Source organism: Phyllopteryx taeniolatus, chromosome 15, assembly GCF_024500385.1.
Source record: "Phyllopteryx taeniolatus isolate TA_2022b chromosome 15, UOR_Ptae_1.2, whole genome shotgun sequence".
In the NCBI taxonomy this organism is placed as follows: Eukaryota; Metazoa; Chordata; class Actinopteri; order Syngnathiformes; family Syngnathidae; genus Phyllopteryx; species Phyllopteryx taeniolatus.
This window is the reverse complement of record NC_084516.1, coordinates 18,776,759-18,790,425: the sequence shown is the minus strand read 5'-3', so window position 1 is coordinate 18,790,425 and position 13,667 is coordinate 18,776,759. Positions and strand designations below refer to the sequence as shown.

At 39.6% G+C, this 13,667-nt stretch overlaps 1 protein-coding gene across 7 annotated transcripts in view; it reads left to right on the top strand.

Moving 5' to 3' along the window:
- rab27b (RAB27B, member RAS oncogene family) overlaps nt 1–13,430 on the top strand; it is a 58,147-nt gene extending 44,717 nt beyond the window's left edge. For all 7 annotated transcript variants that reach the window (XM_061747393.1, XM_061747390.1, XM_061747387.1 and 4 more), the window contains 5 exons: nt 2,551–2,722; nt 7,894–7,982; nt 10,094–10,197; nt 10,312–10,435; nt 11,261–13,430. In XM_061747393.1, the coding sequence (XP_061603377.1) occupies nt 2,570–2,722; nt 7,894–7,982; nt 10,094–10,197; nt 10,312–10,435; nt 11,261–11,447 (657 nt within the window). In that variant the 5' untranslated portion in view covers nt 2,551–2,569 and the 3' untranslated portion in view covers nt 11,448–13,430. The remainder of the gene's footprint in view (nt 1–2,550; nt 2,723–7,893; nt 7,983–10,093; nt 10,198–10,311; nt 10,436–11,260) is intronic.
- The last annotated feature ends 237 nt before the right edge of the window (nt 13,431–13,667 follow it).

Here is a 13,667-nt window from a genome sequence, read left to right as displayed (position 1 = left end):
AATTCAGGTAAGCTTGCTTCCATTTTTGAACTCAAGGTCCTCCTCATAAAAGCAGGCATCACATGATAATTGTTAGATTATTCAAGAATTAATCATTTAAGCAACGTTCCTTACAGACGTGAAACAGTAATCAATGCAGTTCTGAAGAAATACTAACATTAAAATTTCCAAATATGGAGCTAAAGACAACAGGGAATATTATTATAGTAATGTTGTTATTGTTATTATTATTACTACTTGTATATTTTTGGTTTAGTTGCAAAACAAATGTAACTTAATTTCCAGTAATAAAAAAAAAAAAAAAAAAAAAGGTACTTGTAAGTTTTAAACATAAGGTACAATTTGCCCAAAACATGACATATTCTGTCAAGTGTATGTCCGCACAGAGATGGGAGGGGAAAAAAAACACACCAGGGGAAAAATGTCGGCACTATTGGTGTTTTAAAACAACTATCTGTCTCTGACTGAAACTGTGTTCACAGGCTGTGACTTAAGATATTGTGCACCTCCCTTCTTAAGTATCGCGTGAGAGTCATAAGGAGCACTGGTCCAACATTCCCAATTTCTCAATGTTTAAAACCAGCACTAATCCATTTCTCTTGTTTGCTGAAAGCGGAGTATTGTCTCTAACTAGTACTTAGTCAGCTTCAAGTATTAAAAAAAAAAAAAAAAAAAATGGAAAAAGCAGGATGCTTACAAAAAAACTCCTGACTTTCTTCTGAAATTTGACTCCTCAGCTCCTCCTAATGGGCATAAGCTGGTCCTCCGACTCCTGTAGTCTTGCGTGTGCCCGTCATTTTCAAAAGTCTTATTTTATCCATGGCTGTCGAGTTGAATATTTAGCTGTCCATCTTACCACCTGCTCGCAATAGTGAGTGCTGATTGATGTATTTTTCAGTTTCTGTGCAATCAGAGTTGGTGTGATTGTAAGCCGTTCTGCTGGTTGAAGTACGGCCTCTCTGTATTAAACTGTCTTGGCTGTGTGAATTGGAGTCGTATGATAGTTTACCTAAACATTCCACATTTAACCCTGAAGCCATCAACAAAAAAGAGAGAATGATCCCAAATACTCCGGATTCCTCTTCAATCAAACTGTTAAACCTACTAATAGAGATCAGTCCCGACTTCCTTTTGACTTCGTATAGGACATTACAATGTTATTGTAGTATTAGTATTATGGTATAGTTTTAGTTTTTGTTTCTCCTTTGCAGCAACCTTACCATTGTGTAACACCATTTATTTGAATTTCAAGTTTCTACTCTTAAGTAATGTGCTACTTTCACGCATGCATCTGGAAAGTAAATCTGCAAGCAAATTTGCAGCACCTCACTTTTTTCACATTGTATGTTACAGTTTTATTCCACAATTAAATACATTGTTCTTTCTTAAAATTCTACACACAACACCCCATAATGCATTATTATTGATTGATTTATTATTATTCTTTGTTTTATTTTTCAAATAAATATTTTTCAAGTGGTGAGCACATCTCCCTTTCATTTCTCGGGGTAGGACTTCAAATCTGGGCTCCAACCTCCCTGTGTTGAGTTTGCATGTTCTCCCCATGCTTGCATGAGTTTCCTGAGGTTCCACATTCCAAAAACATGCTCCTTAGGTTAGCTGAAGACTCTAAATCCATTGATTGAATTGTTGTTTGTCTATCTGTGCCTTGCGATTGGCTTACAACTGGTCCACGGTGTACACCGCCTCTCGCCCAAATTCAGCTGGGATAGGCTCAGGGGTGGGGCCAAGGATGGCCGCAGCCACCATAGACTTAGGGCGGTCACCCCGCTGCACACCCTGCCCGCTTCATGCATGGGCAATTCATCGTATGTGCTGCCCGTTCACCACTTCGCCAATTGGCTAATTGAAACAGGATGTGGCGAGGCGACTATTGCCCACGAATCAAAATTGCCTCTGTTAAAACTCAAAAGGGCTTCCTGATAAACATTAAAGTGAGCGCGCTCATTCTGCCGTGTGTGAACCGTGTTAATGGTTTAGTTTTTTCCCCCCCCCGCTTCGTAAAATGCTTCAATGCGTCCAGTCAGTGCTGGCTAAGCAGTCAGGCTCACGGGCTTTCCTGGCTGCGGGGTAGCGGCACATCGGAGAAGACAGGACACGATGCTGCTTGGTACTGAATTGAAGCATGTATATTTATTACCGCAACGTACGTTTGAAGTGTTGACGGTCAACGTGTCCTGCATTTCATACTGGTGCTGGCAACTAGCTAGCTGCCTTCTTCATCAATGCACAAGCCACTAATCCCACTTTGGTTGTCATGCCGAGTGGTGGCGACGCTGGCTCGAACGAGAGAGAGAGAGAGAGCGAGAGAAAGAGATATGTTTCATGACCCAGTGCGCCTGTGAAAACGTGGTCAAATTGTGATTTGCCCCTTATTTCTGGATCGACACTGAATGTATTCCATTTTGAAATGAAGCTTGTAACATCTCAAAATGTCGATAAAGTGAATACTTTCCAGATGCACTGTATTTACCAAATCGAGGGCGTATGCCCAGATGTTAACATGCATCTGTGTCTTCTCCTGTACAGGTTTCTATTGGTCATCACTATGACTGATGGGGATTATGACTACCTGATAAAGCTCCTTGCCCTGGGAGACTCCGGTGTGGGGAAGACAACATTCTTGTACCGATACACAGATAACAAGTTCAACCCCAAGTTCATCACCACAGTCGGCATCGACTTCAGGGAAAAAAGAGTGGTAAGGCTGCCACCATCAAAAGCGTAACATGTGTGCATGTTTCTTGACTCTTGACTTGTTTGTTAATTCAGCAAAATTAACAATTCGGTGTCATTAGCATGGTCTTTGAGTAGTTTAATTTTCCCAGTTTCGATGCCAGACCTTTTCCCTTTGTCATCACAAGGTAAGTGGAGAGTTTGTCGCTAACCTCTTATAGATCATGACTTTTGCTGACACAGAGCAGCCAACTATTGAAATCATTCAGTTCATTTTTTTGGCTGTGGTGTTTTTCTTTTTGGATGATGACAAGGTTGTAGTTGTTTGTATTCTGAAAATAGCACAAGTTAAACAGATTACATGGGGCAGTTTGTCATGTCTGTTTGGCATCATGTGACTGCTCTTAGTTTGGAAGTGGGGAATATTCACATGGGAACACTGCTAGTTCCCAGCTGTCTGAACTCTATGGACTATAAGTCAGTCCATGGAGTTCAGAGATGCTGGCGTGGCTGTTATCAGCTCTTGGTTTCATTTAACATATAAGACTTAACATATAATTGTACACACCCACAAAGTCACCGATGCAATATACAAATGAGCAAAAACTAAAAACAGATTTAAAATATGGACAATGAGTATAACATTCAGTACACTTTTCATAAGATTGATAGATTTCTTAACTGGGTATTGCACTGACACTGGAAGCAGCCTTCTAACTTAAACCCTTGAATGAAAGTGGTGGTGTAAGGAGGGGATTTATTTTATTACATGATTTTGTAATCATTACCTTTGCCAAGAACAAGAGAGAGAGAGAGTTGTTTGTTTTTGTCACGTAACTGTCAAGATGGTTGTAGCAGCACAGAGATACAGTATGTCTTACATCTACAGTATCTGTTTGCAAGTTGCTAAAAAAAACAAAAAATGTTTTTTTTTTTTCCTTCTACTGCTCATTCTTGTCAGAGCAGACGCTACTATGCAGAAACTGCCACTCGCTACAGCATTTCTGGGCTAAGACAATTTTGCCACTCCAAATTAAGAAAAAAAAAAAAAAAAAAACTAACTCAAAACAACAACAACAAAAAACGTTTGTAACAGTTCAGCCTTGACTATGCTCCGTGTGCTATTCTAGTGATGTGTCATTCACATTCTCTAATTTTTCCATTTTAGAAATCTTATACTGTTTAACAAACAAAATACTCTGAAACCTTTTATGTTATGCTTGAAATCTGAACAGCTTTAATGCTACCGTATGGTGCTACCCTCCATATCTGGAAATACTGACAGCGCTAATTTTATCCCACGGCTTCAGATGAGTCATATGATAAATTATTGTTCTTCACTTCCACTCTGTGTGTGCATGTGCATACATATGTGTGAGTGAGTGAATGTCACAGTAGTTTTTTCCCCAAGTTATCTAATCATGAATCGATGCCTCGTCTTGAGGACCTTTATGTATCCATTAGCGTTAGCGATGCTATTGAATCAAACATAATGCTTTCAATTCACAGTTAATATAATGTACAGTATTTGTTGTTATTTCCATCTGACAGACACACACATCTCTGATAACTACAATACATTTCAATGTACATGTCGTTTGCTGTATTAAAAATAAAAGGTCGAGTTGACCTGGGTACCCGCAAACGGTGTCCTTCATAGGTCTTGTAGGCCCTGTTTCCACCAAGGACTGTGGTCCAATCAAGATTGTTCTAAGTTGGAAAAACAAGGTTCATTTCTCTGTCCTATCGTGTTCACGATCCATTATTATTGCACCATGTACCGATACCAGTAGCGTGCCGAGGTATTTTGACATTCAAAGTAGCACGGTACCAGGATTTATTTATTTATTTTGTATTTTTTTTAATTATAATTTTTGCCCCCTTCTTCCCAGTACCGGTAGTTTAAAAAAAAAAAAAAAAAAAAACATAAGTAACTTGCGCGACAGCGCTCAATTCATACGGTGTCCTAAAGGTCCCATATTTTGACTATTTAGACCTCAATAGAGTGACTCTCTAACATGGACTTATCTAGTATATAAAGTTTCAATTTCATTTCAAAAAACACCATGCTTTTGTCATACGAGCGTGCAGAAAAGGCCCTACTTCTGTTTGACCCAGTTTTGTATCCACTTTGTCCATATTTGGCTAAGACTGCCCCCTTTCCTCTGATTGGTTGCCTCTGTGTAGAAGACCCACCTGTGAGAGCAGACGTGTTTGTTTTATCAGCACTGGTCCGGGAGTGGAGCGGTTGGTGGATAACTTCGCTAGACGTAGATAAGTTCGAGAAATTCAAAGGAACTGATTTCAGGCCTCTTGGCTGGAAAATGTCTGAAACTCTGAAATGGGTAGAGGATTTGAGTTCATTTTTCACATGTTTACTGAGGCACCATAGAGCCAGTATTACGTCCCAAAATACTAGAAAAAGTTGGTTTGGTAAAATATGTGACCTTTAAAGGCCAGTGCCTAAAAAAGGCGACAGTCAGCCAATGGCTGCCTTGTCTTCCAAGAAGTTGTGTGGGAGCGGGGAGAATCAAATGGCTTCAAATTGCCGACTAGCTCCTGCCTGCTGCAGAAAGGTTAACACTCCGGGATGTAACCTCAGAGTCCGCAGCTTATGAGGTAATGTGAGCAAAGTCCGTGTTGTGTGCAGTGGATTTTCCTGTGTTGTTTAGGGATACTGCATTCGATGCTCACGAGAGTCAGTGTTACCAGCAGGAGATCGATAGCGTGGGAGGACTTAGCACGGGTGCGCACCGCACGGAAGCCCAGCATGAAGCGCTCCAACCCGGATACAGGCTACGCTCATTGTCGGAGACCGCTCCGGAAATCGGACAGTTCGAGAAGAATAAAAAACGGAAAGCCACTTACTATCAAGCAAAAAGGTTCACTTTTTTTCCCCCAGTGTCTTGTCTCCGTATGCAATGACTAAACAGCACTGCACTGAGTGGGTGCACAATGTGTTGCTTACAATGGGAGATATCAAGTGCAGTCATATACAAGAATACTGAACATTAAAAGCTTGAATAAAAAAAGCTTGAAATAGAGTATTAAGTATGAGTAATGTACTGTATGTATAAATATAGAAATAGAAATAATACAGTCATGGAAAAAATATTGGACCCCCTGTTTTTTCAGTTTCTTATTCATTTTTAATGCCAGGTGCAACTAAAGGTACCTTTGTTTGAACAAAGGTAATGATGACAATGAAAATAGCTCACAAGAGTTTAATATAAGAGCTGATATCTCGCTTTTCCATGGTTTTCTTGATAATAACCAAAATTACATTTAATAATACAATTAAGCTTTTGCATTCTTCAGGTAAAGTGCCTTTAGTGGTACAGTACCAGGGATTATAGTGAACAAGAAATTGAAGAAAGAAGGTTGAGCTAATTTTTTTCATGACTGTATATATCATACATACTGTATACTCTATTTAGATGTACAATATTCCATACATACAAACGCACATATCCATCATATACTGTATATGATAATGCAGGCATTGATCTAATTATTAAAAAAAAAAAAAAAAGTGTTACGAATCAGCTAATTCCATTAAAACTTAAATTAGTTTGTCATATATCATGTTTTGAATAAATGGAAATAAATATAAAAGTATTTGAAGTTGATTTGTCAGTGATCATCCCACTGCTTTTTAGTGATGGTTTAGATTTTTGCCATGGTTTTGTTTCAGTACAGGTATCACGGTACTTTATGCAGATATAGTCTCAAACTCATAATTTGGGTACCGTGACAACACTACTATCCATTATCTGCATCACTAATATCACAACAAGTTGCAACACCCAATTGATTCTAATGATACCAGTGCGGTTGGGTCTGCATATGAAAATGTCTACTGAGCGCAGTATTGTTAGGCTCGCATCTCCCAAACAACTTTTCAGGAACCATAAAAAATGTCACGTTTGTTGAGCCATTAACATTCCATTATCAAAGAGAGCAAGTCTTATTCAACACTTTATATTTGTCAATAATTTGTAAAAAAAATAACATACCAACGTGGGGACGGACCAATAGTATGTTCATGTATGTTCGCCACGTTTTACACACACACACACACACACACACACACATTTTAAGCAGAACAGAGCTGAACACTGCCTTAATGAAACTGTGCTGGTTTTGTGGATTATTTCTAAGTGTGTCAGAGACAGTGACTCTGTCTCATCTATCCCAATCAAAGGTGTGAAGGACGCCCGAGGCTTCCCGCAGATACACAAACACAAGCAGTGGACCACAGTGCTCACCCGTGTCCAGTTGTCTCATTTCAGGCCTGTTGAGGTGTCACTTCTTAGTTCGTAGGCTACAGACGAAAACTGGAGAATTTTTGACTCACTGATTCATGAGCGCACCTCCCACTCTATGATTGCCAAGGAAACCATTGGAATTATCACACAGCCTGCCAGTAAAGTGTACTTGGATGCATCAGAATCAGAATCACTTTATTCGCCAAATGCATCAAGTAGACGCAAAGGAATTTGACTTGGCAAGCAGCACTAAAACAGACATTTAAAATCATTTGGGACAGGACTAAACAAACAAACAGACAGACAATGAATGCACATTAGCCGTGTGCCCAACAAGTAAATTGCAATGTGATTACAAATTAAAAACTGTTGATAAGATTTTAGATAAGCAGAATAAAAACCAAATAAAAATAAAATCACAAATAGAAATAGACCTAAGCAGATATGCTGAATACAGACTATATGGGATGTTGGCGAGTGTGTGCTTCCTTCCGGGGGTCGGAGTGGGGGGGTGTCGGTGCCATCAGTTGCTGTGCTACTTGTAAAGGAGAGAAAAAGAGAAATGGGGGGGGGTGGAAAAAAAACGGTATTTAGGTGGCGTGTGGTCCTTGACCTGTGGGCAGAGTACCGCCTTCTTGTGGGGAGCAGGTGGTACCCAGGGTGGGAGGGGTCAGCAACAAATTTCCCCGGCCCCTTTCTTACTGGGGGTTTCATTCAGGTCACTAATTGACAGAGGCCGTTGTCCAGTCAACCTCGCCACTGTGGTTGACTGGAAATTGATTGATGAAATACATAATTTTCGTAGATGGATACTGTTTTGATTGTGTGAGGGATATTAAATCAACAGGCAGGAATTATTTTATTCATTTTTTTTTTAAATTGCCTCAAAATGTCACCATATTTAATCTAAAGCGACACTTCTCCCCAGGTGTACACGGCTTCCAACCCCAATGGAATGACAGCAGGAAAAACCTTCAAGGTTCACCTACAGCTCTGGGACACAGCTGGACAGGAGAGGTGTGGAAATTTGAATAAATGTAGTCACTCAAGCTATAATTGCTAAGGTGCCGAATCAATTAAATAAGATGCATTTCATGGTTTGATTTATTAGTAAATATGCGTATGCATTCTTAGCATAGTTCAGAAATGGTTAATTGATAATGAAACAGGAAAATGGGGCCGAAAATACCAAAGCCAACCTACTACCAGTAGAGATGACTCCTGGTTATGTGATATGGATAATCCCATCATGTTTACTCAGAGAAGTATGTACATCATGTGTTTTCATGGACGTGCACAACATTCGTGGTCACAGTGTTTGCGCATGCGCTTTACTCCGTAAAAGGATTTGATCTGTTAAAAGGTTTTAATCAAGGATGAATGACGCTCTTTAGAATGACTCAGTCACTTATATAAGTTTTTAATGATACTTTTGAGAGCTTTAAATGAAAAAGACAGATAAACCAATCACACTGAATCAATGCACCTACGTACAGCTGTCATTTATTGCACAGTTTTATGCATTTGTGTTGGATGTATTTACAAGACATTTACATGTAATACATATTTTGTGCGTGTTTTTATTACAGTCCATTTGTATTCGATAATACATATTAGCCTTTGAGCCCTCGAATGCCCATATGATACATTTTAATGAGGTTTAGAGACAACAATACACAGTGTGTTGAGATGAATATGAATATGTTCATTATGAGATTATTAGATAATCCAGTGTTTATTGACCTGTTCCCAGGTTAAAGAGTGCTAAAGACAAGTATATAATGAATGACATCATCTTAGATTTAGCTTGCACAGGACGTCCACATCTCTCGCCGCAATTAGTCTCAGGTTTGATAAAGCACACTGTACGTGCTAAATTAATAATAATAATAAATAATAAACGTGCTAAATGAATATATTTTTTTCATTTTGCTTGAGTATCCAAACACTGCTTTGTGCAAAATGGTGTTACACCTTATATTTCCATCCTATACCATTCAACACAACACCAACCCAAAATTATGTTAAATCACTCCTTTAATATTTAAAAAAATAATAATAATAAAAATAAATCACTAATTTACTACTCTATCCATGATTAAAATGGTAGAATACTTGCCACAAGCCTCGCTAATGCCGAGCCCATGACCATGCAAAAAGCATTTAAAATGTCACCAAAACAAAAGCCTCTGTAACGTTATCTTACCAAACTCTTTTTCCAAAGTTCTTAAAGATTTTAGAGCCGTACAACAATGAGCTGACTAACTCCGTGGTATGAGGTGGACACAAAGACTTACAGCGGCTGAAATAAGCATTTAACGCGTCACTTTTTTTTCCTCACTAAATATATTTCCGAAGGTGCTATTGACATGAAAATTTCACCAGATGTTGGGAACAACCCAAGTAATCCATACATACAAAGAAAGTAGAACAAATAAGCTCAGAAATTAAGTTGTGTTTAATAATGACACACGGAAAAAGTATTGAACACGCCAATTGGCATTTATTTAATAGTTTGTACAAAAGCCTCTGTTTGCAATGAAAGGTTCAAGACGCCTCCTGTATGGAGAAATATAGTCGCATGCATTGCTCTGGTGTGATTTTGGCCCATTCCTCCCCACAGGCAGTCTTCAAATCTTCTTTTAGGGACCTTGAGTTTGACTTTTGTCCATAGATTTTTGATTGGATTCAAGTCAGGTGATTGGCTGGGCCATTCTAGCAGCTTTATAGTTTTCCCTCTCAAACCAATTGAGAGTTTCCCTAGCAATATGTTTTGTTTTGGATTATTATCCTGCTGAAATGGCCACCCTCGTTTCATTTTCATCATCCTTGTAGATGGCAGCAGATTTTTGTCAAGAAAGTCTCTGTATTTTTGCCCATTCATCCTTCCTTCCTTTAATAATGTGAAGTTTACCAGTACCATTTGCTGTGAAGCAGCCCCACACCATCATGTTCCGACCTCCGAACTATTTTGATTGTGTAAATTCTATAGATTGTTTTTGTTTTTTGCAGTGTAGAGCAAATCCAACCATAAGTAAGTGTTGTTGGGTAGGATGGTGGTGGCTGACTGGACTATGAATGTCTGAATTATGATAAAGCTTCATTCGGTTGTTGGGTTTGTGTTCTAGGTTCCGCAGTCTGACTACAGCGTTCTTCAGAGACGCCATGGGGTTCCTGCTGATGTTTGATCTCACCAGCCAGCAGAGCTTCCTCAATGTCAGAAACTGGATGAGTATGTTGTTGACGTCGAATCCCAGCTACTGACACGGCCGTAGACAAAAGTGGAAATGTTTGTTGGCTCATTTAACAAAATGAGCTCAATAGGTTGCCTCGTGTTGCCTTCCAGGCCAGCTCCAAACCAATGCCTACTGTGAGAACCCAGACATAGTGTTGGTTGGAAACAAGGCAGACCTGGCTGACCAGCGTGAGGTTCAAGAAAAACAAGCAAAGGAGCTGGCAGATAAATACGGGTATGTCCAGATGTCCAGAAGAGTACAGTGTGCAATAGATGCTGCAGGCAGCATAGTGGCCAAGCAGTTACTGCACCCGCCTCGCAGTTCCGAGGCTCTGGTTTTTTTTGGTTTCTGGCGTGTGCATGTGGCCAGACCAGTCATTTAATACAGAGTGCCATTTCTACTTCAAATGAGGAAAAACAAAAAAAAACACGGACATTCCTTTCACCCTGAGCAAAAATAACAGCTGCAATATAGTTGTGTAGACCGTAAATCGTGTGATAAATATTTCAGTGTGATTTAATAACAACAAAACCATTGAAGTCACAATAAATCTAATTTCTTCTCCTCTTTCATTCAGTTAATGAGACTAAATTTCCTTGCTTGTAGGAGAACTGCTGACGCTAATGTTAGCTCGGGTGTCCATGATGAAACATGTTTTACAATGATACAATAAGTTTAACATGCTTTGGTTTTTGTTTGCACAAGTATACTTTATACTTTATGCCACACTGGAATATATCTCTATCTCTTTTTAATCCAGCGGGCCAATCAGTCTTGCATCTTCTGTCATGTTCTTAATCTAACGATCTCTGACATTATTCAGTGCATCTTTCGGGTCTTAAAGGGGACATACAGGTATTATTAAAAATTATATTTCGGTTTAATTGTACACAATGTCTGCAATGGTTAGCACATCTCCCTCACAGTTCAAATCCGGCTTCCCCTATGTTTTCCCCGTTTGCCTCTGCTGCCACGGAAAGTGCCTTAAGATAACATCTGCTGTGAATTGGGGCTACAAAAATCAAACTGACTTGACTTGACTTGTCTTCTGGCTGGCAGGATCCCATATTTCGAGACAAGCGCCGCGACTGGGGTGGAGGTGGAAAAGTCTGTAATCACACTGTTGGACCTGGTCATGAAGAGGATGGAGCAGTGTGTGGACAAACCGCCTTCAGAGCCTTCTAATGGCACGGGGACCACAAAGCTCTCCGGCCCACAACCCGATGAGAAGAAATGCGCATGCTAAAGCTCAAGAGCTCGTTCAGGAAGTGACCAAGTCTCCTCTCTCCTCGCCACACTTTCTCTGTCTTTCTCATCTTTGCTTGCATGCTTCTTTGGTGTCATCTTGTTCATCTCCTTTATGTCCAAAGCTAACCATTATTTCACTTCTTTTATTATCTTTCCCACCATTTAATCCTGTTGCCAAATTGCCTCATGGAGCGGGATCAACTCTTGTTCTCTCGCCGAGGGTTATTCAAGGTACTGCAGTCCGATCATGTACGCCTCAGTTCAGTTTTAGTTGTCCAGTAAGACACTTCTGAGTCAAGGTCAGTCATTGGCTGTTCCTCATTTCGCCTACATTTTACTATTCTGGTCCATATCTCTGCTTCTGAGAGGTTTGAAGTTAAATGGTCTTTGTTTTTCATCATTTTCTAACAGGGGAAACGCTGCTTCCCTGGTTGGTTTGGTTGCCTTTCAAACCACTTTAAATTCTATCAGTCAGATTGAACAGCTGTTTACCCCGACGGTTATTTGTTGAAGCATTTCACTGTTTTTTTGTGCTCTACATTTTTGACACTCTAAAGATGATCTATCTCCATGGTTTGCTCTGGTTCACTCCCACTTGAAATTTCCTTCAGTTGCTCTACACACTGTAGTTCGCAAAAGTCTCGGGCCTCCACTAGTTTTGTTGTTTTAAAAAAAAAAACAACCAAAAAAACTGCTCAAACTTAGAGGGGGTGCATTACATTTTGGCATTACAATCAGGATCTAGCTGCAGATATACTCTATATAATCATGATTGTGAATATATACGATAGAGAATTTTTTTATATTTAAGATGGATGGGAATAAAGCTTCACAGTGCAACCGTGCTAAAACTCCAGCTCTAAGGGTGGCCTAAGACTTGTATCCATGTACTGTGCATATTTACATACATACAGGTTTATATGTAGTTGCATTTGTTTTCATAAATTGTCATCTGAAAAGTGTTTTGTCATTTTTATAAATTGTACCTGGGGGGGGAAAAAAAAAAAAAAAGGAACCTTGTTTTTCAAAACAAATCCATCCGCATCACTGGAGAGTGACAAAATGATGCCTTGTGCTCCTGACTACTAGCAATGTCTATTTATTATTTCCATAATACCTTGGATATAGATTTATTTCGATCACCATGTCAAACAGCTGCAGAGTTGTTGTTTTCCTGGTTGCTTTCTGTTAAGCCAGCCGAATTTAGAATTTCTGTGTCAAAAGATGATTCTTTACACTTTGATGCTTTCCATCAGTTCAATGTATTTCAAAGCCTCTGTCTAGCTTTCAATCTCTACATGATTTTGTGCAAGTCAACCATTTATCGAAACTCTTATGACACCTCTATCTGCCTTACATTATGGGAGTGTGTGTTGAGGTGTTGATTTGCACAAGAATTGCGAATCAGCTTCTTGCCGTCTATGTATTTCTTTCTTCCCCAATGATGTATTTGTTGGCCTCTCAGGCCTAAAAAAATGGGCTAAATCCAACAGTAGCCAAAAGAGTCCGCAGTTTATTGTGTAGGTCTCTGTCTAATAATCACGAGTTCCAACTGCCCTTTAGTAATAATGATACAAAATAAGTTCTATATAAGAGAATACATGTTGTTTTTTGTATTGTGCACAATGGATCTGTTCAAAAGGTTTATGTGCCCTTAAGCTTTGGCTTGACTTTGTCACCTTTAATCTGCCAATGTGCCAAATCCAAATGATGATTTAAACAAAATAAATAAATAAACTTCACGACAAAGCTTTTGTTTTCACGTAAACCCAACCGCAGATAAAAACTACTTTCACATTTTGTGTGTGTGCGCCAACATCTGATCTGAGTGCCAGATAAAAGTCAGAAAACGCGGTACCGTCCTAACCTTTACTGAGTAGAAGGAATTCTGAAAATCTGCTTATTTGGTTCGACTTCACATCTTTGTCTTTTACTTGCCCACAAGTTGGAATGAGTCATAATAAACCGTGTTGCATCTTCATTCGTCCATCCATCCATTTATTGTCCTGCTTAAACTCACGCGGGTCACGGGGGCGTGCTGGAGCCTATCCCAGCTCTCTTTGGGCGAGAGGCGGGCTACACCCTGAACTGGTCGCCAGCCAATCGCAGGGCACATAGAAACAAACAACCATTCGCACTCACATTCACACCTACGGGCGTGTTAGAGTCTACCACGCATGTTTTTGGGATGTGGGAGGAAACCGGAGTGCCCGGAGAA